Source organism: Hippocampus bargibanti, linkage group LG05 (assembly GCF_051943395.1).
Source record: "Hippocampus bargibanti isolate YZ-2025 linkage group LG05, ASM5194339v1, whole genome shotgun sequence".
NCBI lineage: Eukaryota > Metazoa > Chordata > Actinopteri > Syngnathiformes > Syngnathidae > Hippocampus > Hippocampus bargibanti.
Window position 1 is genome coordinate 23,807,079 of NC_142738.1, and position 27,944 is coordinate 23,835,022.

General features: G+C 42.3%; 2 protein-coding genes across 4 annotated transcripts; one reads left to right on the forward strand and one right to left on the reverse strand.

Moving 5' to 3' along the window:
• Nucleotides 1–98: 98 nt before the first annotated feature.
• On the forward strand, nucleotides 99–16,482 carry fbxo31 (F-box protein 31). 2 transcript variants are annotated; one of them, XM_088997384.1, is made up of 10 exons: nucleotides 99–620; nucleotides 9,031–9,102; nucleotides 9,444–9,530; nucleotides 9,893–9,969; nucleotides 10,032–10,199; nucleotides 10,315–10,389; nucleotides 10,516–10,625; nucleotides 11,187–11,340; nucleotides 13,435–13,793; nucleotides 14,967–16,482. In XM_088997384.1, the coding sequence occupies exons 1-10, from the start codon at nucleotides 236–238 to the stop codon at nucleotides 15,187–15,189; spliced, it is 1,710 nt and encodes a 569-aa protein (XP_088853510.1). In that variant the 5' UTR covers nucleotides 99–235; the 3' UTR covers nucleotides 15,190–16,482. The 2 variants fall into 2 exon arrangements, with proteins under 2 accessions (XP_088853510.1, XP_088853511.1); XM_088997385.1 differs by lacking the exon at nucleotides 9,444–9,530 and having other exon boundaries at nucleotides 116–620.
• A 492-nt stretch (nucleotides 16,483–16,974) lies between these two features.
• ces2b (carboxylesterase 2b) lies at nucleotides 16,975–27,929 on the reverse strand. 2 transcript variants are annotated; one of them, XM_088997386.1, is made up of 13 exons: nucleotides 27,804–27,929; nucleotides 22,310–22,502; nucleotides 22,087–22,228; nucleotides 21,772–21,905; nucleotides 18,837–18,990; nucleotides 18,645–18,749; nucleotides 18,464–18,562; nucleotides 18,206–18,349; nucleotides 18,052–18,129; nucleotides 17,825–17,972; nucleotides 17,601–17,750; nucleotides 17,448–17,520; nucleotides 16,975–17,352 (listed from the first exon to the last, which is right to left on the reverse strand). In XM_088997386.1, coding segments are annotated over exons 2-13 (1,416 nt in total). In that variant the 5' UTR covers nucleotides 22,312–22,502; nucleotides 27,804–27,929; the 3' UTR covers nucleotides 16,975–17,165. The 2 variants fall into 2 exon arrangements, with proteins under 2 accessions (XP_088853512.1, XP_088853513.1); XM_088997387.1 differs by lacking the exon at nucleotides 27,804–27,929 and adding an exon at nucleotides 23,380–23,539.
• Between the last annotated feature and the right edge of the window lie 15 nt (nucleotides 27,930–27,944).

Consider the following 27,944-nt stretch of genomic DNA (forward strand, 5'->3'; position numbering starts at 1 on the left):
TTCCTCCCTGTATATTTTTTTATATTGCACATTGTTAAAAGTGGTTACTTTTTAAGACCCCAAAATCAGCACTGGGCAAATCCTTGCCTGGCGTGACGGGTGCCTCCTTCTTTTCACTTGCTCCAGTCGACTAGTCGAGGCTCGCGTTCAACGTCACACGAGAGGACGAGATTAAGCTCACTGCAGCGGAAACACGTGTGGGAGTGATGTAATGTCGCCCGTCTGCTGACCACGGATGGCTGTTTGTGCCAGGCTCTGCGGAGTGGGCCAGTCGCGGAGGTGCCGGAGGCGACCGCGGCAGAATCAGCAGGTGCAGGCGAGCGATTCGGACATGGACGAGGAGGAAGAAGAGCGGATAGTGGGCCAGAGGCGAGGCGACGCCGGCTACGGGGGCCCGGAAAGCGGCGTCAACACCGCAGGGCCGAGTCGGGTGCACCGCGGCGTTTTAGACGACACGGGACATCCGCACCCGCAGACTTTGTCGGAACTCCCGCCGGAGCTTTTAGTGGAGATCTTCTCCTTACTTCCCGGAACCACGCTGCCCAACGTCGCCCTCGTCTGCAAGCCATTTAGACAAATCCTCAACACAGAAACCATCTGGAGAAGGCGGTGCATGGAAGGTACATCGACAGCAGTCGCCGCTATCCTTTAAACGGCCTGCTGCTAACCTCTCGTTGTTACTTCGCCTAGACATCACAAGGCGTGACATTCCTCCGTGCTATCAATGAGATAAGCCAATGCAACCTAACCGAACTGTATGTTGGTCGCGTAAGGTCTGTCTATCTATTGATCGCAAACGAGAGCTCCTCCACGCCTCTGTCAAAGCAATGCATAGCAAAGGCGGGCCGGCAGACTTTGTTTACAGGCCCTCAGCTAAACAATCTCGCAATAAAAGTGTCGGCCTGTGAAAGGGTCTTTTGGTTTTCCATGCCCCCAAGCCACCGAGAGGCGAACAATTAGTTGCAAGTGTTGTTGAAAGTTGTGACTGCTGCCTTCTCGTCAGGTTTCATTTTAGGTCGCAAATATTCACCAGACTGTATATTTTTTTGTTGCAAGCGAGTTTTGAACATGTACAAAGGTGTTCATCAAGTAGTTATTTAGAAAAGGCAAATATTTTGCATGGGCCAAATTTCACGCCATTCCACGAAACAAAAGCAAATGTGTCTACTCAATGCATACTGGAATGATGGATAACGTTGAAAATGCCCTCCCAAATTCTCAGTGTGCAACGTTCCCCCGTTTAGCCGAACAGAAAGCAGTTCTTCTGTCGTATGAAATTGGAGCTTTTGCTTTCATTTTGAAGAGAATTCCACCGTCCTTCTACCATGGATAGATGAACAAGGATATGTAGGATTTTTAACTAATAACTAATAATGCATGCATGGATGGAAACTCATGAAGTATCTCTGACAAAAGGTCAAATAGAACAGTTTACAATACCAACACATTGCAAAGGACTTTTACACCAGCTGACTTAAAAATAACTTCTATTGTTAAATTAACTTGGATTGTGTAATTGCTACAGTATATTCAATAGGTTGGTCTTAGTACTTTTCAAGGTGTAAATGTCATTAAAAGTTACATTTAATAGATGAGGACATAGCCACTAAAGACAAGTGTTAGCTACCAACTGGGTTTACTGAGAATCAATGTGCACACTGTACCATCAAAATTGCAACCACACACTGAGCAACTGTCTCGTGATTCAGACTCACAAAAGGAATGTCTTGCTCTCAGACACGCTGAAATCTCAGATGAAGCTCTAGTTAAAATGCTGTGAAGTTCCTCTTGCAGTTGAAGTTGAAGTTCACCTAATGACCCATCAGCTGTGTTTGAGATTAACTTGAATTTCTTTGATAGTAAACAAAGTACAGAATGTCTTTATCGACCTTTGTGCAGCTTGCACACAAGAGGCCTTCTCCAAAACCAACCTTCCGCAAAATCTGAGACATAACAATTCTCAGTAATGGCAGTTTTCGAAATTCTGGAAAATCGATCCCAAAACATGGTGAGATCCCTTTTGTTCTCACTGTACGAGAGTGTCCAGTTTTAAGTTTGAATACACTGTAACATTCTGGAGCAGATCCCACCTATTTTTGGGCACTAGGCAGGGGAGACCTGGAACCGGTTGCCAGCCAATCACATACCACACAGAGACGAACAACCACCCACAACTCCTACTCACAATTGGGGACAATTTAGAGTGTTCAATCAGCCTGCCATGCATGTTTTTCGGAATGTGGGAGGAAACTGGAGTACCCAGAGAAACCCCACGCAGACCCAGGAAGAAGATACAAACTCCACACAGGGAGGTTGAACTTACAGGAAAGACTCGAGGCCAACTAATTAATATTGTGTCAACCTACATTGAAAGAGCTGAATTAGAGCTAGAAGATGGAGGAATGTCAGATTTGCTACGTATAAAGGACTTGATTGAAAGTATAAAAGATTTTGAACCAGGAATAGCCAAACCAAGTGAAAAAGGTCGGGATGCAGTGCGAAAGAGAAGCATAGTGCCCCCAGACACTGCCCCCTGGCGCAAAGATTTCAAAATATCTGGACAAATAGGTGAACTCGGACAAAAAGATAAACTCACATTTCCTAATTTGGTCAGACAGATAGAAAGTGGGCTCAGTAAAGGCTACCAGGGGGATGAGATCATCGATGCAGTGGTTCGTGCCATAACACCAGGTCTGCAGTTGAGAAGCTACCTCGAAGGGAAAGAAAATCTTACCCTAACTTCTTTACGAAGGATTCTCCGATCTCACTATCAAGAGAGAGGAGCCACTGAGTTGTACAAGCAGCTCTCATCGGAAGTGCAGACTAATAAAGAGTCCCCACAGAAATTTCTACTGCGTGCAATGGATCTTCGTCAAAGGATTCTTTTTGCATCTCAAGAAGCTGAATCAGAGGTGAAGTATGATCCCACGTTGGTCCAGAGTTTATTCCTGCACACAGTTCTGACGGGGTTACAGAGTGACAATGTAAAGAGTGACATGCAACCTTTCCTCCTGCTAACCACCACATCAGATGAAGTACTGTTAGAAAAATTAAACATGGCATGTGCAAATGAAAAAGAGCGACAGGAAAAAAAGAAAAATGCTGCTGCACGGGTGACAACGCTGAACACTGTCCAGGTAGATGACACACCAGTCCCGATTGGGAAGAAGACAGTCTTAAAGCAGAATACTGTTACTGTGCCGAATGAACTCCTTTCAGAGATCAAAGAGATGAGGTCAGAGATGATGCTGTTAAAAGAGCTGCGTGCAGAAGTGTCCCAGATCAAAGAGACTATTCAGAAACCAACAGCCACTTCTCAGCCCACCAGCGGAGGACCTGAACGCCTGCCTGACCACTACCCTGAACAGGTCGCCTTCACTCCACCTTCACAATATCAGGTAGATCCACCAGCCAGGCACTACTACACCCAGCACTCCCCATCAGCTCTTCAGCAGTACCACCCAGCACCAGGGCCCAGGCCGATGAGGGGGGCAGCACAGTTCCAGCAGCGGTTCGCCCCTCCGCAGTACTACATGCCCCGTCGCCCTCAGCCCAGGTGTTATTCTTGTATTCAGACAGGTGAAGAATATTGTCAGCACTGTTTTAAATGTGGAAGTAGTGAACATTTCAGAGCAGGCTGCAAAGCACAGAACTCAGCTAGGAACCATGCTTTAAACTAGAAAGGGTTACTCCAGTGGGACATGGTGTGACCACAGAGACAGATAGGTCCCAGTGTTACAGTGGTGCTATGAAAATGGAATGTAAGCCCCACACACGTGGCCCCGTTCAGAAGAGACATAAGCAGTCATTTGTCGAGCGTACAGATAAGAACCAGTGTGGCAAATTACCTTCGGTCAGGGAGTTAGTGGGAAAGAAATGTCTTATTCGGTGCTTTTTGGGTAACAAAAGGGTTGAAGCACTCTGGGACTCGGGGTCCCAGGTGTGTGCTGTAGATGAGTTATGGAAACAAACAAACTTACCTGACGTGTCATTGAAAAATGTGAATGAACTTATTGACCCTGATAACACTCTCAATATTGTGGCAGCTAATGGAACGGATATGCCTTATGTAGGATGGCTTGAGATATCATTTAAACTTGGTGCTAATGATCCAGGGCTACTTGTACCAGTATTAGTACTAAAAGGTGACCAGCAACAGTGTCCTATCATAGGGTTTAATGTCATTGAGCGTCTTGTGTTAGATAGCCTCTCTAATGAGTCACAAACAGGGGATACAGAAAAGCTCTTGAAATCGGTTAGACTAGCTTTTCCCCACCTTAAGCGCAATAAAGCTGCCACTTTCATAAAAGCAGTTAGTCTGGGACAAGCACATGAGTACCGTGTAAAAACAACAAATGAGAGATTCACTATAGCCAGGCATAGCTCACTTATTATTCCATGCAAAGTACAGGCTAAGCCCTTTAAGGAAGATGTTACATTGGTTTTTGAGCCAAGTGAAAACCCACAGTGGCCAGATGGCCTCGAGCTTTGTGACTCGTTGGTCTCAGTTAAGGCAGGTTCCATCCCTAGGATAGTTGTTAGTGTCCAGAACCCTACTAATCATGATATTAGGTTTCCAGTAAAGGCTATTATTGGTACAGTGCAGTCGGTAGGGTCTGTCTACCCAGCTAACATATTTAAAAGGGACCTTCCTTCAGTGGTTGTCAATGAGGTCCATGTCCAGAATACCACCATCGCTCTCAGTGAGCAGTGGGACCCCCCAATTGACCTTTCTCATTTGGACGAAGATAAAAGAAAGACCGTTCAGCAGATGTTGAGAGAGGAATCGGCATCATTTTCAAAATCGGACGACGACATAGGGTGTGTGGAAAACCTACAAATGGACATTTTGTTGAAAGACACTGAGCCTGTTTCAAAGACATATATGTCTGTCCCAAAGCCAATGTACAGAGAGGTGAAAGACTATTTACAGGACTTGATAGCGCAGGGGTGGGTGGAAAAGTCCACTTCCTCCTACTCATCCCCTGTCGTCTGTGTCAGGAAAAAAGATGGTACACTGCGCGTATGTATTGATTACAGAGAGCTGAACCGGAAAACACACCCTGACCGGCACCCCATCCCACGGGTACAGGACGTGGTGGATAGCCTTGGGGGTAACACCATCTTCTCGCTGCTGGACCAAGGCAAAGCATACCACCAGGGGTTCATGTCCAAAGGGAGCCGACACCTGACTGCCTTCGTGACCCCTTGGGGCCTTTATGAATGGATTCGAATTCCGTTTGGACTCATGAATGCACCAGCAGCGTTCCAGCGGTGTATGGAACAATGTCTGGAGGGGTTACGGGACGAAATATGTGTCCCCTATCTTGATGACATTCTTGTTTTCAGCGGGACATTTGACAACCACGTTGAGGACGTCAGACGAGTGTTGCGACGTCTCAGGGAAAATGGAATAAAACTCAAAGCCCGAAAGTGTGACCTCTTTAAGCCGGAAGTGAGGTACCTCGGCAGGATTGTCTCTGCTGAGGGGAGCAGAATGGACCCGGCAGATACAGCAGCAGTGCGTGCCCTGAAAAACAAGCAGCCAGGCACTGTCGGTGAGCTTCGAGCCATTTTGGGACTATTAAGCTATTATAGGCAATACATCAAAGATTTCTCTTGTATCGCTAGTCCCTTGTATGCTTTGCTTAAAGCCCCTCTGAATGTTGAGACTCAGCAGCATCAAAGACAAAAATGGAAAGTGAGACATAACAGTGTGTCTTCCAACACACGTATTGAGTGGAGTGATGAGCATCAGTCAGTGTTAGAGCAGCTAATAGACTGTTTAGTTCAACCACCAGTTTTAGGTTTTCCTGACTTCGCGCATCCTTTCATTTTGCATACAGATGCCTCTAACCGGGGTTTAGGTGCTGTGTTGTACCAAAGACAAAATGGCAAACTTCGCGTGATAGCCTATGGCTCTCGGACATTAACTGCAGCTGAGAAGAATTATAATTTACACTCGGGCAAGTTGGAATTTTTGGCGCTTAAGTGGGCGATCACAGACAAGTTTCGTGATTATTTGTACTATGCACCATTCTTCACTGTGTATAGTGACAATAATCCACTCACGTATGTACTGTCGACTGCTAAGTTAAATGCAACTGGGTGCAGGTGGGTCGCAGAACTTTCTGATTTTAATTTTACTGTTAAATATCGTCCCGGTAAGGAAAATGTTGATGCAGACAGTTTATCTAGGATGCCCCTTGATATGGTAACATATATGGAAGGATGTACAAAAGAAATGTCATATGATGCTGTGAGTGCTGCCGTACAAGCGGTTGACCAACAGAACGAGTCTAGTGCAGCTTGGTCTATGGGAATCTCAGCTATGTGTGCCGAGGTGTCACTAAACACACCGATAGCCCCATTGACTGTTGGACAGATCAAGCTAGATCAAGAGACTGACCCCATTATAGGACATATTATTAGATACAAACTGGCGGAGACGAAACCGCTAGGTACTGAACTAAGAAAGCATTGTCCTCAAGTTGTTTGTCTTGTGAGGGAATGGGACAAGCTACACTTTAATGACAGAGGTGTTTTGTACAGAAAAACGGCAAACAGAACCCAACTACTGCTTCCTGAAAAACACAAGGTGACAGTGTTAAAAGAGCTGCATGATGAAATGGGCCACCATGGTGTAGAAAGGACTCTTTCCCTTGTAAGGGATCGTTTTTACTGGCCCTTTATGCAAAAAGAAATAGAGGACTATGTACTGAGAGAGTGTGTGTGCCTAAAACACAAAAAGCCCAACCGTGAGACCAGAGCCCCTCTTACTAATATTGTGACTACTCAGCCTTTTGAACTTGTCTCCGTTGACTTTTTGCATCTTGACAAATGTAAGGGTGGTTATGAATACGTGCTTGTGCTAGTAGACCATTTTACACGTTTCGCTCAAGTTTATGCTACAACGTCCAAAGCTGGCAAAACAGCGGCAGACAAAATCTTTAATGACTATGCTTTAAAGTTTGGGTTCCCCCTTCGAATTCACCATGATCAGGGTGGTGAATTTGAAAATCAACTTTTTGCTCAACTGAAGGAATATTGTGGGGTTGCGGGTTCAAGGACAACCCCCTACCATCCACAGGGAAATGGACAAGTTGAACGATTTAATCGAACACTGATCCAGATGTTAAAGACACTGACAGAGAAACAAAAGAGTAACTGGAAAGACTCACTAAACAAACTCGTTTATGCTTACAACTGTACCAAAAGTGAGGTGACAGGGTTCTCACCTTTTTACTTACTTTATGGACGTTCACCACGTTTGCCAGTTGATATGTTGTTTAGTTTGAATCCAGACTCGAACCAGGGTGAAACCAACCAGAAGGACTATGTGAAGAAGTGGAAACAGGGCATGGAGGAAGCGTATGCGATCACGCAAGAAAATAACAACAAAGCTGCTGCCAGGAGTAAGAGACTATATGACAGTAAACTAAAGTATTCTACCCTGTTGCCCGGTGATCGTGTTCTGGTTCGAAACTTAACCCCACGTGGAGGTTCAGGCAAACTGAGAAACCACTGGGAGGATGTTGTTCATACAGTGGTTCGTCAAGTCAGCCAAGACATTCCAGTTTATGAGCTGAAACCTGAGAGGGGGAAGGGCAGATCTAGGATACTCCACCGCAATCTCTTGCTGCCATGTGATCATTTGCCATTAGAGACTTCACTACAGTCCCAGTCCAAGGAAAAGTCCACTCGGCAACGACCGAACAAGATGCCGGAAATGGATCCGGAAGAGGATGATGAGGAGGATGAGTATTATCCAGTGTTGCATCGCCAGAGCACCCGACCAGACTCACCAGAACCGCGGCAGCGGGGATGGTACCCACGGCCTCTGCACTGTGATGTCGACGTGCTACTCATTGGACCAAATATAGTCCAAGATCGCACCCAAATAAGCTGTCAACAAGTGCTCTCATGATCCTTGCTTTTGTTGTTTTTTTTCTGTGTTTTGTTTTGTCACTTTGTGTTGTTACTGCATTGTGTGGACCGGATGTGGATTGTTTTTCAGCATTTTTGGTTACGACATTCATCAAGGAGGAGACTGTTTGGTGGTTGTGCCTTTTTGGTAGCACAAGTATACCGCACTATTTCTGATTAGGTGGAATGTCGGTGCCATTTGACTGCCATTGCTGGACCCTCCGGGGCGCTTGTGTTTTATTCACCTATATTGGGCAGCATTTTTCATAGCACCGCTTTGTTGAGTGGAGACGTCGGTGCTGTTGGACGGTCTGCGGCTGGATGGTTACATGGCCGAAGAAAGGAGTGACAGCAAAGAGCGCGGATGCATATGTGGAACTGTGAGTCGTAGCTTAGAATTGAAGCGGATTACTTGGGACAGGAGATGTGAGATCTCTTTTTGTCAATGGATGCTAGAGCTTCATGTCTGCTTTCAAAACGTAGCGTGTAGCAGACGTGCACATTTTCAGCATGACGTCCCCGATCCACTGGTGAAAAGGACACTTTGATCCTCTCCTATTTCATCTATAACTGCTTCAGACAAAAAGGGTGCAGAAAAGTGCTTAAAATTGAATGACCATCTGTGGCTTTTGTGTTGTGTCATATTATTTGTTATTTTGTTTGTTTGTTGGTTTTGACTTCAAGATGGCACCGCGAGAGTGGGTGCCTTTACAGCAGCTCCTAAATTTCCATTTTCTACTTATTCTTTTTCTTTTTCTCTTCAATTCTGCTGCTGTGAATTAGGATTTTCCTCCAATCTCCAATCAATCCAGATTGTCTCCAATCTGAGACAAATACATGTTATCTCATCTCAGAGAATCCATTTGTGATCACAAGCCTTCAGAAGATTCTCGATTTCCCCAGTGTGTCAACTATGTCTATATGGGTCACATCTCCTGATAGGGGTTGTTTTATCGTGCTCTATAAATAAGGTTGAGTTGATTTGCTGCCATGAAATGTCACCCTGCCATCACACTTGATTAAACTGTTGCTTTTAACATAACTGTTAAAATGTGTATAACATCTCCCAATGTCAGTCATGGGTGTTCCTCCTTTTTTGTGCAGAGTTCCACATGAAGGAGGATCTGAGAAAGATGGAAGTGGGAGGCGTTTCTAGCCGAGACCTGTATGTGAAACGTGAGTGATTTTATTTAACACCGATATGTCAACTCTGAATGTAATCCTGTCCTACTAGTATAATATTAATGTGTGTCCTGGAATTGAATGAACAACAATTGCTCAAAAGCAATGTGACATACAGTGTCATATAATCAGTTTTATTTTCTGTCAAATATGCCATTATACGTTTTATTCTATGCAGGGTATACAGTATTTTGCTTAATGAGGAGAAAACCCAACCCTGGTCATTTCCACTGGATTATTTTAGCATTTTGTTTTTGCATTCACTTGAGTGCTTCGTTGGTCATAGCGCACCAGGATCAGTGGCTCCTCGACATGCCTGTGTTGTGCCTGTCCAGGTGTGGACCCACGAGTGAAGTCTGGGCGCTTTGTGAAGCTTCTTCCGGACTACGAGTATATGGACTATAAAGACGTGTACACACACCGTATGTACACAGGGCCCTGAATAAATGGCCACAGCACGAGGGGCTATGCGTGTTTGTGGGGATATTGCTTTTGGTGTAATTCTGTTGGAAGTGTTTTGCTTTCTGTGTGGATTGCATATACTTTTAGTGGCTAGAAATAGAGACGTGCAGTCGATGCATAGGGTTTTATTTAGCCAGCTGGCAGAGGGAAACTCAACTCAATTCCCTCGCACATTCCTTTGAGGTTTCCAACAAATTCAACTCAGTGCGAATTGAGAAACAAAACAAAAAGTGTGCTGCGTGTGCTGTGTGCCCTTGCATCAAGCGTGTGCACAGCACTATCGTGTGTGCTTATTATGGTGTATTGTGTTCTTATGTTGCAGTGCTTCATCCGTACAGACACATTTTAGGATTATGGCAGCCTGACATCGGCCCTTATGGGGGGTTATTAAATGTTGTGGTAAGCGTGAACATGAAATGGAAAAATCAGCTGTAGATGTTTGACACCTATATTATTCCAAGGTTGATGGTGTGTTCATCATCGGCTGGATGTATTTGCCACCACATGACCCTCGTGTAGAAGATCCCATGAGAAGACGGCCTCTCTTTCGTATCCACATGTGGGAGACCAAAAAGGCTACTGTGGAGTGCATGTATGGACACAAAGGTCCTCACAAAGGAGACATCCAGGTGCGGAGTCACACACCCCTCTGAGCAAAACTCTGCCAATGGGATGGATTATATTCTTAATTGTGAGTGACTGCGTGAAAGCTAGCTCGTGTTTGTGTTATGTTGTTATTTGTAGACCGTCAGGAAGGATGAATTCTCAACCAAATGCAACCAGACGGGTCATCACCGAATGCCAGGAGGCAGACAGGAAGTAGGTCAAATTAAAAGTTACAGTACTTTCTCTCATTTGTGATTTTTCTTTTCTCTCACAATTTTGAGTTGCTTCAACTCAAAACTCTTGTTTTGCCATTCAGTTGGTGCCTCTGTGTTTGTGTAGGAGTTCAGGACATGGCTGGAGGAAGAATGGGGCCGAACGCTAGAAGAAATCTTCCATGAGCATATGCAGGAGCTCATCCTGATGAAGTTCATTTACACCAGCCAATACGAGTAAGCATCATTTGCATGGACGCATTTTGATCACATCAAATATTTTCTGGCTCGTGCTTTTTTTGACTTAAAATGTTCAAATTGTCCGAGGGACATTTATTGTGCCGTACGGTCCTTAAAAATTCTAGATTCGGTTGTAAAAAAAATAAATAAGATGATGGATTTTTCAGGATGATAGCAATAATACTGAAAACTCCAAGCCATCATCAGATGAGGGTTCATTCAACATTTGTAATACTCGGTGGACTTGATAGTGTTGTAAAAAAAAATAAACACCACTATAAAGTACACCGAATCTAAGAAATGTTGAATAAATCCTTGTCTGACAGTATCAAATCGAACTGAACATGATTACATTGGACAAGGCCCGTGTCATGGAGATTGTTAAGATGTAAAAGTGATATTACGGTCATTGATATGCCAACCTTACATAAAGGTCAGGTCTGTGCGCTACTATCAAAAGCCTTTCCATAGTTTTCATGTGTTGTTCTAAATTGATTAAAGTCTCTGAACAAGTGAATCATTTAACGGTCACCAATCTCTGTTGTTTTCCCCCGGCAGCAACTGCCTGACATACCGGCGAATCTACTTGCCTCCCACAATGCCCTCCGACTTGATTGAGCCAGGCCTCTTTAAAGGCACCTACGGCAGTCACGGTTTGGAGATTGTCATGCTCAGTTTTCACAGGACTTCGGCTAGGGCCACTAAACTCACTGTAAGTCACATCTCTACTACAGTGCATCACCCATTACTCAACTGTCCCAATTCTTTTTGCCTTGATGACTTTATTATTGGTTTTATGCCTCATTGACCTTCCACCGCCAGACACATCCGTTGTCAATCATTAATAAACGCTCTCTTGGCCAGTTAACTCTTATGTGCACCCAAACACAGCTTTTATCCTGAGCATTGAATTTCCTCTTTTGGAAGTACGCCTTGAATTTAGCTCAGTCACATTTTGAAAAAGCCGTGAAAAAAATGGGGTCAATTTAACTTGTGGCAGATTAAACCGCAGTTAATTTGTCTGCACAAGGATGACTGACTGACCCTTGTCACACACATTTGTGCTGCGCCTGATTGTGGAAATATTCTCAACTGATCATTGTAAACGCCTGGGATATATCGCAATCGCTAATCTCCAATTCACTGCCCCAGTGAATCCTTTGCTGGTTGTCAGCATATTAAGGGCACATATAGACACTAATGTCTATTTCACAGTCTATTCATTGCTGATTGCATGTGTGATAAATAATAATAATAAAAAATATAAAGTCGGCCTAGAAAGAACCTGACACATACTGCATCTTATTTGACACAGTTGGTATGGGTTCACTGCATCACTGAACAAACATTTGTTTTTAGATCATTTTGTTTAGTTTTTTGTTTTTTTGTTTTTGCAAAATACATAGCAAAGGTAATTTAATCAGATTGTGATATAATGCATTATTTTTGTGGGGAAACTTTGGTCCGGTGATACAAATGCCAATGTAAATTCAATGAATCAATTGTGCAGACGATATGTCCTTGGTCCAGTCCAGGTGTGTATTTAACATAAGCAAAAACAAATAATCTTTTTTTTTGGTCCTCTCCAACAGTATTGCAACAGTGTAGTCGGCTCCTTTGTTGTGCTGAAGACATTTGGTGAATACTGTAGGAGATAAGTTGAAAAGTGCAACTTTTATTTTGTGTGATTTCCACCTAGATCGGTAAAACAACCAGGACAAAGCACCTTTGTTTGCACCCACCCACTTTTCAGGGAAGTGAAAGTATCGATACATTGTCAAATAAACTTTAAAGGACAACCAACGCCAAGTTGTGTCCATAATTTGTAAAATGGCTTCAAATGACTTCTACTGAGCGTATTTTACAAAGATTCCACCGCATATAGCTATATTTTACGCTTGAAGACTCGCGCTGAATATTCAGGATGTCTTGTTTTCGAGTTGGTGACGATCTACCGTGACATTACAGTAGGTATTGTCACTGATCGAGAAAGCGACACGCAATGAATTTTGGGCACTTTGTTTGGTCTGAAAATTTCGTGTTGATGGCGAAATTAGAAGGAAAACACATAAATAATGCGATGGTGAATCGTAGTGTGTTGCACCAAGAATACTATTTGATACTAGTTGACACAAATTCCCAGCAGATAAATCAGACCATTTCCAACGGAGCTTGGGCGCCATCTTCTGCATTTTCTGGGTGCTACATTGTTGTCATTGACGGCTCAAATTGATGTGGGAGGACTCTTTAATCGATTGCAAACATTTAGAATTTCCTCTTCAGAACTATTTGAATCATATTCATAACTGGATGAGTAACAAGAAAGCATCTTCTCCGAATCTGAAGCCATTGTTTTGATTCTCGAGCAAGGCAAGATGTCTTGGCGTGATGTTACGAACACGGGGGCGGGACCTTCTGAAAGTGGCCATTTCCGGTTTCATTTTGAAGTAGTTTTTGGACACTTTAAGTCATTTGACTAAAAATATCAGCCTGCGTGTTTTGGGTATTTTAGATGCTATAAAACGTTTTTCTGATGTCAGTTAGGAAACAAAAAAATGGTGTCGCTTGTCCTTTAAGTGAAAAACATTTCATATGTTTTGGCATATCTCTTATCGCTGTATTTGCCTCTCTACGTTTGAAATTATTTTCTAGGGCTTTGCTGCCGTCTCTTTCCGTCTTTGTTTGTTTCTGGGGATTTCAGCCCTCAGTCAAAGTCTGACTTCCAAACACAAAACTGTTGCGTTTGTACTATGCTATTTTTACCAGCTGAGATGTCAAGAAGAAATGTGTTTATTCATATTTTCAGGGAGACCCCAATGTTCCTGCTGGGCAACTGACTTTGGATATTGACCTGAGTCAGCCGCTCGTCCTTCCAGACTTAGAGCATCAGCGCAATATAGAGGAGCTGTCACGTCTTGTATTGGGAGTACATGAACAAGTGCAGAGGCAGGGGAGGGAAGGCCCACTTGCCACAGTGAGAGTCCCTGCGGAAGGTGCTCGTGGCGATGCGGCCGCTGCAAACGTGGCAGACGCCGACCATAGCGGTTCCAATGGCTGCCGGCCAGGTCCAAGTGCAGACACTTGTCCTTCTGAGAGCCAACCCTTCATCCTTCCCCTGGGTGTCATGGCTCGTAATGAAGTGTACCCACGCACTTGCAGAAAATGGTAAGAACATCTTAAAGGACAACCGACGTCTCTGGACAAGTTGTGTCCATAATTTGTAAAATGGCTTTAAATGACTTCTACTGAGCGTATTTTACAAAGATTCCACCGCATATAGCTATATTTTACGTTTTAAGACTCGCGCTGAATACTCCGGAAGTCTTGTTTTTGAGTTGGTGACGAGTCCGTACGTGACGTCACTAACGTGACGTGTTTTGCATTTGACTAAAAATATCATACTGCGTGTTTTGGGTTTTTTAGATGCTATAAAACGTTTTTCTGATGTCAGTTAAAAAACAAAAAAGTGACGTCGGTTGTCCTTTAAGTGTACATTGTATGGTGATAACTTTTACTGTAAGGCCTTTTGTTGACTGCAGTCTTTTTCAATCTTTTTTGATTCAAGGCACAATGCTTTCATTGAAAGAAACACCACTAACTAAAACATGAAAAAAAAAAAAAACTATTTGAATTGTTATATTGCTACTAGAAGTGTTTTTAACATGAAAAATAACACTATATTATAAAACACATTGAGTAGGAATTAAATTAACATCAATCCAATATTTGGTGCGTTCATTTTAATGGCAAGTAAAATACAGTCAATTCGAACTTGAACTTGCTCAGGGTCACATTATTTTTTTCTCTGTGAACCAGTTTTTTCCACCAGTCTTTTGCACACTCCCGCAAATTTATATGATTGTCCATACTGAGTCCATATTTTTGCTTCAAAAAAATTGCATAACGAAAAAAAATTGCCGGACCGCACAGGTATACATTTTTGGATAATTTCTCATTGCACACCTGACAGTATGTTGTGCCGCTGGACAGTGGTTGAAAAACACCGGTTTAGTGAAGTATTTTTGTTTGGTGAAATGCTGTGAAAATTGTCTTAAATTGTATGGCGCTGAGTCCCAATAAAGTTTGGGAAACACTCCACTCGGGCACACCTGTTGAGAATCACAGTTATATTCTGTATGAGCTTTGACATTGGCTGGCTACAAGTCCAGCATGTGCCACACCTCTTGATCACAAGCAGCTTGTCGAGGCTCCTGCTCAGTGATGTTAACACGTTAAGAAAATAGTTTGTTTAAAATGTGTTCCATGATTTACATTACATCTGAACAAACATATCCATACAGTATATTGACCAAAGAATTTGTGTTCCGTCCGTCGCAGCTTCTATGGGACAGGTCTGATCGCCGGGCACGGCTTCACAAGTCCAGAGCGAACCCCAGGGCTATTTGTGCTGTTCGATCAGGATCGTTTTGGCTTCATCTGGCTGGAGTTGAAGTCATTCAGTCTCTACATTCGTTTGACGGACCACTTGGCGCATGCGCATGCCCCAAACTTGGAGCGATTCGAGGCCATGCTGCGCAATATGCAGTCTTGGACATCGTGACGCCCCAAGTTTAATTCCCTTCCTGGCAATATGTATGATGTATCGTAGGAATAATAATACAAATAATAATATAAGAGTACATTATGCCTCGCCCACATCCCCACTGCAGTACATGTTAGATTGTGACATGACCTTTTCCCGCCTTTGTTTCTCAAACATTAGTTTTTACTGTTTAATAAGGGCCGGTTTATTACTTTGACCCGCCTTAAGTGATTGTCCAGTTTTTTTTTCCGCTGCAGCAAAAAAGTGGGTCACTGTTCTGTTTTATTTATTTATTTCCTCTGGGTGAAACTCAGATAGGATATTACATAGAGTATATGGTGGATTGAACTTTATGTGCCTCTAATTCTGAAACCATGTCTGTACGTAGTGGTCTTTGAGAAAGAAGGTAATGATGTGACATGCATTTCCATTCGCTGCCCATTACGTTTGGTTCACAGGCATGTTGCATTTGGCTTTGAGGCAAATTATTTTTTGAAAAGAAATGCTGTATATGTGTTTCACTTTGATTTGTAAATGACAAGATTTCAAATAGACACCTTCTCAGGTAGTTTTTGTCATTAAATTGTCAATTACAGGGCACTCCTTTGTCATTTGTTGTCAAAGTTAGTTACCGCAAGCCAGTTTTAAAGCTAGCCCAACGAATAAAGTGGTTATTTGCAACATTTGGCAATGGAATTGCTCTCATCAAATTGTAGCGCTGATCTTTTTTTTTTTAACTCAAGTGATAATATTTTCTGTGAGATGCTTTGGCTCATAAACTTTATTTCTCTACACCTTGATAATGTCAGATGAAGACATTGGAAAAGTATAATATAAGCTATACATACAGTACACTGGACTCACTCAATGTATGAGATTATTACTGGTACGTTTTTTTTTAATTCATTAGATATTGCAACATCTGGAATGTGTACCATTGCTGTTTAAATGTTTTACCCATGCACACGTTTCTCACTTTTTCTGTTGTATTTCATGACAGCCAGATATCCCAGAACTTCAACATCCTCTTATTCTATATCATGTATGTGTGTGTGTGTGTGTGTGTGTGTGTGTGTGTGTGTATATATATGTTATTATGGCTTGATGGAGTTGCCCAGTAGCTTTTCTACTACAAGTGCACTTTTCTGGGCTGTATAGTGACTAATATCTAAAGGAAGGACTTACTTGGCAGCGTGTTTGTAGTCGACTGCAGCTATTGTAACATTTGCAAAAAAAGAAACAAAATAAAAAAGCTTTTGTCTTGCTCATCTGAACCACAATAATCCGTTCAATAAATTTTCCCATCTGCAAGTTTTTTTGCTCCTGGCTATTTCATTAGTTTACCTTAACATTGTTTTGTACTCAACCTGCAGGGCTGATTTAGTGTAATTACCAACAACGCACAAAAAATATCCTGTGACTGTAAAGTGTCCTTGAGAGTTTTGAAAGGCACTTATGGATTGGATTGGATTTGCCTTTATTAGTCTCACAGTGGAGAAATATATATAAATGAAATAAATGAAATGTATTATTATTATTATTATGACTAAAGTTGTACTAATTGAAATGAGTCGTTTTCTTTTTAATTTGGGTTACTGTGTTTTACTTTTCTGTTGACTGGCAAGTCCTTTGCAATGTATGGCCATTTATATGATGCTATAGTTATTTTTATCAAGTGCCGCAGTATTCATATTCATCATATTCATTCATATTCACTGCAAAAGCATTACCGTCAGTCACGTGTTGAAGCCATTTTGATTTTCACTTTACATAAAGATATGTAATAAATAAATAAACAAAACATGCCACACAATGTTTATTTAATTAAAATGTTACATTTTTGAAAAGCTAGGCAGAAGTACACAGTGCTCATAATGCACAACGCTTATTTAAGGAAGCTCAAAATCAGTTCATCAACTCCTTTATGTCCCAAACAATCCTGGCAGGAAATTAAAGGACAGCTCCAAATGGTGGGAGCAAGTTAAAAAAGTCACCTAAAGTTCACTGTGCTCCGTCTCCTCCTGATGTAGTCGAACCTTCTCGGGGAGGATCTCAGTCCAAAAGATAAAGTGATCATTCTTCAGGTGCTGGGAAATGACTTGTTCTTTTGCACTTATTGCCAGGTATATTTCTTCTTTTCCGTATGTCGGCCAGTGAGCAAGGCCATCGCCATTTGGCGACCTACATGAACGCATAAAGTACAGACAAGTTTGTCTTAGTACATGTTTCACTCTAATTGTACCTGAACTAAACGAGAAGGACTTGATAGCAATTACCCTGTCCGAGCGAAATTGCCCCAGTAGGCCATCATCGTTCGACTAAGTTGCTCTTCCTCCTCTCGGCATGTAGCTAAAAGGAAGAGCCTTAGTAAAACACTTTGCACTCCAAGTAAACATTCCATTTTCCTCAATATGTTATAAAGGTCTCACCGTTTAGTCGGATGTGCTTTGTGGTAAAGCAAAACCCCAAAACTGTCACAAGTTCGTCTCCATGGTCACATCTAACAAAGCTTGGCCTTTTTTCCCTCAAGAACTGAGGTGGATGTTGGTACTCATACAAGTACACACGGGCACCTGCATCTAAGGATAGAAGAGTTTACAGTGGGTAGCCATTGGAAAATAAAGGATGGTAAAACTTGGTGTCATCACTGTACCTCTGTGGGCATTTGCAGTCTTAATGGCAGGAATGGTGAACAACATATCCCCAAACCACTCAGTAAAGCCATCTCTAGTTTTGTCACGATCTTTACCAGCTCCGATATATTCCTCCATCATCAAATCTGTGACAATGGGGTCTTTGGGCTGAAGTAAACAAATGACACTTCAGGGCGGGGAAATGGCACAGTGATATTACGATAGGAGCATCAATAAATAGTCTTACAGTGGGGTCGAAGGCCAACATCATGTTTGCTGCCTGCTCCCGGTCTATTCCTTCAGTCCAGTTTGGAGGAGCCATGAACTAGTGGAAAAGGGAATGGGACGGGTTTTGCATGAGTGGAGCTGAGATACCGCAGAAAGACACGAGTCGCACTTACAGCAGGAACTAACCAGCCCCCTTCATGATCATTAACACCAGTCATGAATGGGACATTCTGAATTTCATGATGCTTGAAGAGTTCGTATACTGGTTTTGTCAGGAAATGTCCATCTATATTGATACTAAGTCTGAGTGTAGGATCCTGAGAAAAGACAGTTTAGATCAGGTACAACAGTGACAAACACTCATGAATTCTGATACCAATGAGTCTTTTGCGTGATAGCTCCAGATTCTAAATCACTTTTGCATACGGTACCTGTGCAAAATTCAAGAAAGGGTCTATCTCCAGGTTTCTCAAGCAGGCAGCAATCGCCTGTGTGCTTTCAATATTACATCCAGATGCATTAGCAATGCCCTGAAGAAGCATACCAAGAATGTATTAGTTAGAACGGTTATTTCGAAACCAAACTATTTTCAATGTTAGATTTCAATTCAACCTGCGCTACTGCTAGTGGAGCATTTGACACCAAGGCATCCATGGCGGCAGTGCCACTTTCAGCAATGGCTCGATGGATCAGGCCATCGGTTAATGGTGATAGAAGCTGTTTATCAAAGACAGAGCATCCAATTCACTGTGATCGTGAATAACGAATTTCCCAAAGATGATGCATCAGCGGAGTGATTCTCACCAACATGGAGACGCTCACTCCACCAGCAGATTCTCCGAATATAGTGACCGAAGCTGGGTCCCCCCCAAAGTTGTGAATGTGCTTTTGGATCCAGCGGAGGGCTTCAACTTGGTCCAGCAGACCAAAGTTACCAGACAAATGTTCATCTCCTGTGCTATATGAGACACACGTGACCACAAGTTATGACTGTTGCTCACGTAGACGTCAAATAGCTCGAAGGTCAGACGATATTTGAGATGAGAAATAATACTGCAAAGTCCACACAGCTTCCCATTTAACTTAAACAAAATGACACAAGATGTGATAGGCCAGGAAATCTTGCATCCACCTCGTGCTGTGAGCAGCAAATGATTACTACTGGATTAGATTTTGTTGCAAGGCTAAATTGAAAAAGAAGCAACAGCATCAACAATGTATTAAGAAACGAAGAATTTGGAAAGGGAATAACACATGGTCAGGGTTAGGGGTTGCAATACATTTGAGTTTTGTGATGTGTATCTCTAACGCAAAAAGGGTTTTATTTTATCATAAATTGGAATAGATTCCATCATTTGCAACTGTAAAATTTGCATTTGAAGCAGACATCTGGCAGTATTTCAGAACATGTTTGACTGGTCACGATTCACTGGAACTTCATACAAAGCCAGTTGTAATACTTGCATGGTATTTCTAATACTAAGTTTTTATTATTCTTTTTTTGACCTCTTGTCTTCCTCGTGTCTTTTGGGTGTACTGTATGTGTTTATAGCCAACATTTTCAAATTTCAAAGTCCAAACTCTTGTTTGGGGGCATTTTAATATGGGCCCGCCACCACATCAGCTTTATCGTTGACTAATTGTCTACAGGTTCATTAAACATATATGCTTAAAGGACAACCGACGTCACTTTTTTGTTTCTTAACTGACATCAGAAAAACGTTTTATAGCATCTAAAATACCCAAAACACGCAGTATGATATTTTTATTCAAATGCAAATTACCAATAAAAATGACTTAAAGTGTCCAAAATCTGCAAAACATTGAGCTGCGAATTGGCCATTTTCAGAAAGTCCCGCTCGCACTTTGTGACGTCACGCTAAGACGTCTTGCATTGCTTGAGAATCAAAACAATGGCTTCAGATTCGGAGAATATGCTTTCTTGTTACACCACCGGTTATGAATATGATTCAAATACAGTAAAGTCTCGTTATATGGATATTCTCGGGAGTCTGAAAAAATATCGATATAACCGGACTATCGATATATCCGATCCTGCGGAATGTAAATTTTCTCCTTGCGTTCATAGAAATAGTATCGTAATAAGCAGTACTAGATATAACCGATATCGATATAACGAGACTTTACTGTAGTTCTGAAGAGGAAAGCATACATGTTTGCAATCGATTAAATAATTTATTCCATGCCATTTTGAGGCAACATTGGGGAGAAACGATCACCAGAAGAGAGCACAAAATGGCGACCTCCTGTGGCCACCTCCGTTTCCACAGGCTGATAAATTCCTTATATGGAGCTTGGACACCCTCTTCTGGCAGCTTTTGGGTGCAACACAAGGTTTTGGATTGGATTGGATATGCCTTTATTAGTCTCACAGTGGATAAATTTACATTTCACAGCAGCAAAGTGATGAAAGGAATGAAAGTAGAAAAACAAAATACATGAGCTGTTGGAAAGGCAGCCACTCTCGCGGCAGCAAGACATTGACGTAATGGAAGGACTGCTACAATGTCTTTTTTTCGGTCAGGGGGCGTTCCTTTAGTGAGGTCACGTACAGACGCGTCACCAACTCAAAAACAAGACTTCCTGAATATTCAGCGCGAGTCTTAAAATGTAAAATATAGCTATATGCGGTGGAATCTTTTTAAAATACGCTCAGTAGAAGTCATTTGAAGCCATTTTACAAATTATGGACACAACTTGTCCGGAGACGTCGGCTGTCCTTTAATTAACCTGTTTGTGTGTCGAGTAGTCATGTTCTCCTCTTGCATATATTTTTTCTTTGGGTACTTTGGCTGCCTCCCAAAGTCTATTGACATGAAATTTTGCCTTCCCGTTGAGGGTCCTAGTGTGTAGAATGTCCCAATTCGAGAAGTGTTCTGTTGTTGCCCCTTGTGCAGTTTTTCCACCTTTCAACTGAGTCTGCATTCATGACACTTCAGCTGATAGTTATGGTGAAATACGTGTCAAAATTATTCACACAAATATATTTATCATGGATGCGAATGACTGGAAACCAGTTCAGAGGGGAGGCTTCGCAACGCACATGATCATGTTAAGGATAAACGTATTAGAAAATCGATGAATGAGTGGGTCACCCACCCGTAGATGAAACTGGTGAATGGCCTTCCATAAATTGAATAATGTGTGGTTGAAATTTGATATAAATAGCTTTTTAATCAAAACCACAATTGAAATTTTCATGGGTACGTATGTTTTTGGGTCACCCGGTATGTTTGTATTTATTTATTGTGAACAATCCGCCTCCATATCTGTGTGGAAATTGCCTTGATTACTGTCAGTTTTCATGTCACCTTCTCACTTAATCTTGCATCTTTTCATTGTGCTTGTTTTTTTTTGCTTTGAGTTTTGTTTTTGGATTTTTTTTTATTTCATCAGTTTTACTTGTATTCCTCCTTGCACATTGCTTGTCATTTTGGTTGTTTGAAATTCAATTCTTTTTAGACAGAATTTATGCCTTTCCTCCCTGCTTCCCTGCACTTGGGTCCTCAACCATGCATAACTTGAACACGTGGTATTAATGTCACCACTGTATGCATGGATATTTGGCAACCTGAGCGGTCAGTCAAGTGTGTACCCTGCCACTTGGTCAAAGTAAGTTTAATCAAGTCCCTACGTTCCTGACCAAGATGAGCAATTAAGAAGACAGATGGATTCATTAGATGTATTTTCCACTTTGAAGAATATGAGTGATATTTACGAGAGGAAGCCCAAAACTCCCAGGCGATATTGAATGAGCACCACAACCACATCTTGGTAAGCAGCCAGGGCGGATCCGTCATACATTGAAGCTGATCCCAAAGTAAAGCCCCCACCATGGATCCATGCCATGACCTGGTCAGACAAAGATACATTTTGAACAGGTCAAAGTCAAATTAGAGACTGCCAAATGAAAACAATAATTATTCAAACCGAATCTTGCGTACAAGAGAGAAATTAAGCAACTGTTGAGATAGAATTTGCAGTGAATTACAGTCAATAGTAACAGTTAATCGTAGCAGCAAATGTTTCTTACTGGGAGCTTTGCATCATGATCTCTGTTTGCAGGAGTATAAATATTGAGATAAAGGCAGTCCTCAGAAATATCCGGGAGTTCTCCTGCTATGCCACCAATCAACTCCAGCAGGTTTAAAAGGAATTGTCGGTGTTGAATGCACCTGAAGAAACGCATTGTTATATATGACTGTATGAAAATAAGTGATAATACAGTGTCACACAACTGGTGCACACGTGTTTACATTGGTGGCTGCCTGGTGGCATCTCTCACTCCTTGCCATGCCCCCACTTTCTGGGGTGGAGCCAGTCTCAGATCAGGGCCAATAGGTGACTTGGCAAATGGCACACCAAGGTATGCGTAGACGCCCGTCTCCTTCCCTTTTACACTCACATACTCCCCCTTCAGGCTGCCAAGATTCGTGTGGACGAGAGGTGCTGTCAAGACCATAATGCTCAGGTAGAATCATTCCCGAATTAAAAATGATTTACATTGATCAGAAACAGCCAACACAAACTTGAAGCGAACTCAAAGTTTCAATCATAGATATGTTACATCATCACATTTGATATAGTGACTGGTGGTAAAGGGCATCAAGTGACTTGGGACACAAAACAACAACTTCCCCTACATGTCATGTTTCAAGTAAAGAAGGTGCCATCTATTCTGAGCACAGTCACAATATAGGTGGGAAGAGGAATATTCATCTAAAAGTAGTAATTTAGTGATTAGTGGAATGTTTAATGATGGAATCCCATTATTTGCCGGTTCCATCATTTTAATACTGTTCATCGTGTACTATTGAGATATAAAAACGTGAAGTCCAATCAGTTTTTAACATTCTTCAATAAAATATGATTTCTGTAAACACTCATGGAAAATTCCATAAGTGCATGTTGCGCAAGTCAAGTTAGTGGAACACAGGTAACTGCTGTCCTGCTTAGCAACCCTTGAGAAATGCAATGACTTCACGACTGTGATTCAAAAACATTATAATGGAAAGAGTGATTTAATGTTAATCATGTATTTTATGGTGTTGTGATTTCATCTTTCAACACACAAAGACACTAAAGGGAAAAAAATGATCATTCGTTTTCCTGCAAGAGTGTGAAAAGGAAAAAAAAAAACAATAATCTTCACGACTTGTGAATATTATTGTTTTTTATGAATCACGAGTTGCTACTAGGACTGAAAATGGCCTTGGGGCACAGGAAGACAAGTTGCATTAGGTTATCTTTTGTGATGTAGAGTTACGTACTGTAATACGACAATGAAATATCACATCACTGAATGACTATCCCGGAAGCCACTCACCGTCAGATTCTGCTGCAACAGAGAAAAATAACACAGCCGAAAGAAAGCAAAGCAGTTCTTCTCCATGGAAGTTCATGGTGCAGCTGGTTATGTGAATGTTGAGGCTGTGCTCGATGTGGGTTGTGAAGAGGTGTGCCAAAATCAGCTGCCTTCTGCCCTCTGCTCGCACTTTGAGCGGCGGTGCTGTTATAGACCCGCCCCCAATTCAATTGACGATACATTTTTCCTTCCTGGCCTCAACTTCCTCAATATGAAGTAGTTTCATCCTTCAATGTCTACTTCCAGCACATAAGGCACTCGTGGTCTACTTTGGGTTGATGACCCATGAAAAAATACCATACTGTACATGCTTATTTTGTGGTCAATTCTGATTTTTACAGCATTATACAGTATGTAAAAAGTAGGCTTAATATATGGAATGTCATTTGGTGCCGATGCCCAACCTAAATGCCACGGGCTATTTTCACACAGTCATGGTGAATATACTAAATTTCAAACCAGCGCTGTACTTTCTTTTCAAGCAGTGTTGCATTTGTAATGCAGAAATTAGTAATATGTCGCGGTTTGCACGTTTACATCCCGGGATTCTTAAATAATATAACGAAATATGAAAGTTTGTCATTAAATTCTGGATGTGGAACTTAATAATAAATGAAATCACATCAACGAGAAACCTTCAAATTAATTTCTGCTCTGGAAAGTCACATCTATAGGTATTTTGTTTTGATGAGATCACATGAGATGTTTAATGTTAAGCAGATTCCTTACTTACAGACAGTGTATTGTCGGTGTTCAAATACCCGACATGTTTCGGCGACTACTTCCGCCTTCGTCAGAGTGTCACGGATGTTGCTGTGACGCGCCATTTTCAGCTGGTGTTGCTATGAGGGCGTGACCTACCTGTCAGAACTGACAGGCAAGCCACGCCCCCCGCTGTCCGCTCGTCCCTCCAGGATGCTGCTCCAGGTAGTAGAGAGCATGTAAGCTCCCTCATCCCTGTTGATGGTCCTTGGTCCTCGCTTTCGGATTTCAATGGCCTCCCTGATCCAGCGCTGATGTTTGTTGTCTTCGGTGCGGATGACTCTGGCCTTCTCCCAGTCCATGATGTGGTTCTCTCTTTTGCAGTGGTCCGTGATGGCTGATTTATGGTGCTCCTGTTGTGCTTGTTCTTTTATTGCTCTTGTTTGGATTGTTGCCGTCTCCTTCTCGCACTCGTTCTTGTGCTCTTTTTTTCTTGTATTGAAACTCCTTCCTGTCTCCCCGATGTATGATTTATTGCATGACTTGCATGGGATTTCATATATTGAGTTACATTTGTTTTCCGGGAGTATTTTGTCCTTTGGGTGTACCAAGATTTGACGGAGAGTTGTGTGTGGTTTGACCGGTGTGTTTATGTTGTGTTTCCTCAGTGCCCTTTGTATGCGTTCTGTGATTCCTCTTATGTACGGTAGTGTTACCATTGCTCTGTGTTCTTGTTTGTTTGTTTGCTTTTTCTTTCTTCCCTGTCTTGTGTTGTTTTTGTTTTTGACCTGCTCTGCCCCTTTAGTTATTGCCCACTGGGGATATTGGCATTTTTTCAGTGCGTGTTGTATATGTTTTTCCTCCTGTGTTTTGTCTTCCGGGTCCGTGATTATTGTGGTGCGTTCATGTAATGTTCTGACGACTGACAACTTATGAATGGTGGGGTGTTCAGATGTCCAAAGGAGATATTGGTCAGTATGTGTAGGTTTCCTGTGTACTTTTATTTTGATGTCCCCGTTGTCCGTGTGGTGTATGTTCAAGTCCAAGAAGGCGATGGAGTGGTTTGTTTCTTCTTCATGGGTGAACTTGATACTGCCTGTGGTGTCTATGGAGTTGAGGTGTTCAGTAAGCTGTTGCGTATGTCCTGTTTTGATTTTTTCCAAGATGTCGTCCACATACCGTTTCCATAGTGTTGGTTTGTATATTTCCGGGGCTGTTGAAAGTGCTTTCTGTTCCAGGTCCTCCATGAAGAATCCACACATGATGGCAGAGAGTGGGTCCCCCATGGCGAACCCTTCTTTTTGTCTGTATATGGTGTATTTGTATTGGAAATATGTGGATGTGGCTATGAATTGAAGTAGCTGGGTTATGTCTTGTGCTGTAAGATTTGTGCGTTTTTTGAGTGTCCTGTCTGTTTTGAGTCTGTCCTGTACTATCTGAATGGTGGCTTTGGTGGGTGTTTTTGTGAAAAGTGAGGTGACATCATGTGATATGAACATTTCGTCTTTCTGTAATTTTATGGTGGCGAGTTCTGTGGCGAGTTGCTTTGAGTTCTCGCAGTGTTGGTCCGTGTGTCCCAGTAGCGGTTTTATTATTTCCGATAGTGCTTTGGAGAGGTTGTATGTGACTGATCCGATGCTGTCTACTATGGGGCGGAGGGGTGCATCGTGTTTATGTATTTTTGGCGTGCCGTAAATCCTGGGGATGATGTTTGCTGTAGGTACCAGGTGGTTGTACGACTCTTTGTTTATTTTATTTTCGTTTAATAGGGGTTTGAGTAGTGCTTTAAGTTTGTTTTTCTTTTCTTCTGTTGGGTCTTTCTTTAATATTTCATAGGCGTCGTCCTGTAATAACTGCTGCATCTGTTTTTCGTATTTTTCTGTGTCCATAATAACTGTTGTTCTGCCTTTGTCTGCGGGGAGTATTGTGATGTCTTTGTTTTTTGATAGTGTTATCATGGCTCTTGCTTCCTCTTTGGTAATATTGCTGGGTGGTGGTTTGGCCGTTTTTAAAATGCCTGCTATTTCATTGCGTAGTGCTGCTTTTTGTCCTGGGTTCTGTATTTTTTCACACGCTAATTCCGTTGCGAGAATGAAATCGTCGTATGGTATTTTTTTGGGGGTGACTGCGTAGTTGAGACCTTTTGATAATATGCTGCGTTCTGCTTGTGTGAGGTTGTGGCGTGACATGTTATGTATCCATTTGTCGTTTGTCTGAAATGTGTTTGATTCGGCCTTTTTCTTTTGCGTGATGAGTTTGTCTAATTTCCGGATGTGTCGGTTTTTGGTCGCGGTGAATTCCTGTTCGTGTATGTTGTGAAGTTGTCCGTGTAGCGTTGTTTTTGTGTAATTGTCCAGGGGGAACCGGAGTTCGAATTGCTCCGTTTGCCGCTGTAGATCACTGCTAATGTTATTGAGTTTGTTTGCTGTGCATCGTATTCGTTCTTTCATCAGAGTCATCCGCACCTTTTTGATGATTCTTTCCGCGTTCCTGGTTGGGATCGGGTTTTTAATCCTCAGACTGGCCGGAACGACTTCTTCGTCCCGGCAGCGCAGGTTGAATCTCAGGTGGTTTCGATAGCGAGCCCGTTTCCTTGATAGCTTTTCGAGGAGGCGAAACTCCTTGACGCATGTCTCTCCAAAACTTTCGCGTAATCGTTGTACTAAATTCATCCTGTCTACTTGATAACTAATGTTAAGCAGATTCCTTACTTACAGACAGTGTATTGTCGGTGTTCAAATACCCGACATGTTTCGGCGACTACTTCCGCCTTCGTCAGAGTGTCACGGATGTTGCTGTGACGCGCCATTTTCAGCTGGTGTTGCTATGAGGGCGTGACCTACCTGTCAGAACTGACAGGCAAGCCACGCCCCCCGCTGTCCGCTCGTCCCTCCAGGATGCTGCTCCAGGTAGTAGAGAGCATGTAAGCTCCCTCATCCCTGTTGAAACATGTCGGGTATTTGAACACCGACAATACACTGTCTGTAAGTAAGGAATCTGCTTAACATTAGTTATCAAGTAGACAGGATGAATTTAGTACAACGACATGAGATGTTTGGTAAAGCACACCAAATTATTGTTTTATTCACTGTGTGTGCCCGTTCTGAGGATAATGCAGATCAGAAAATTGATGGAGGGATTTTGCTTAGAATAAAACTTTAGCTAAGGTGTTGGAACACGTCGATTTGACAAAATTAAAATTGAATCAATTCATGCTAAATGCCTGATTTGATTTCCGAATCACATATATTTGTTTTTGTATAACCATATAGAGTGGATATTGGCAAGTGCAAGTCTGGTCAGTTTAAATACTGGAAAAATCACAGAGATGTATGACAAAAATAAGATGTAATCATGCTTCCATCGATGGGGTCGGATAAGGGGTCTTTTCCTTTCGGTTTTCCCTTCAGGGGTCGCCACAGCGAACCAGTGTCCTCCATCTTCAGAGGTTTGATTCGTAGGTTTGTTTTGGCCAAGCTTTTACGTCGGATGGCCTTCTTGAAACAATCCTCTGTATTTATCCGGGCTTGCGACCGACGCAAAAAGACACTGGTTTGTCTCCCCTTGTGTCGACAAAACAAGCAACGATACGAACTTAATGAAGATGAAGATGCTCGATAAAAGGGCAATGACAACAAGGATAATAGTCATCGGCAACATTCAAACAAAGTAAAACTACTCACCATTTGATGACAATGCAAAATCGGTTCAGAAATAGGCACCATTCGATTGAATCATTTCACGGTGCATGGTTTGAAATCGAGGGATGTCCTCTCCAACATGGCCGCCATGAAGCCACGTCGTTTCGCCGGCTTCGACAGGAA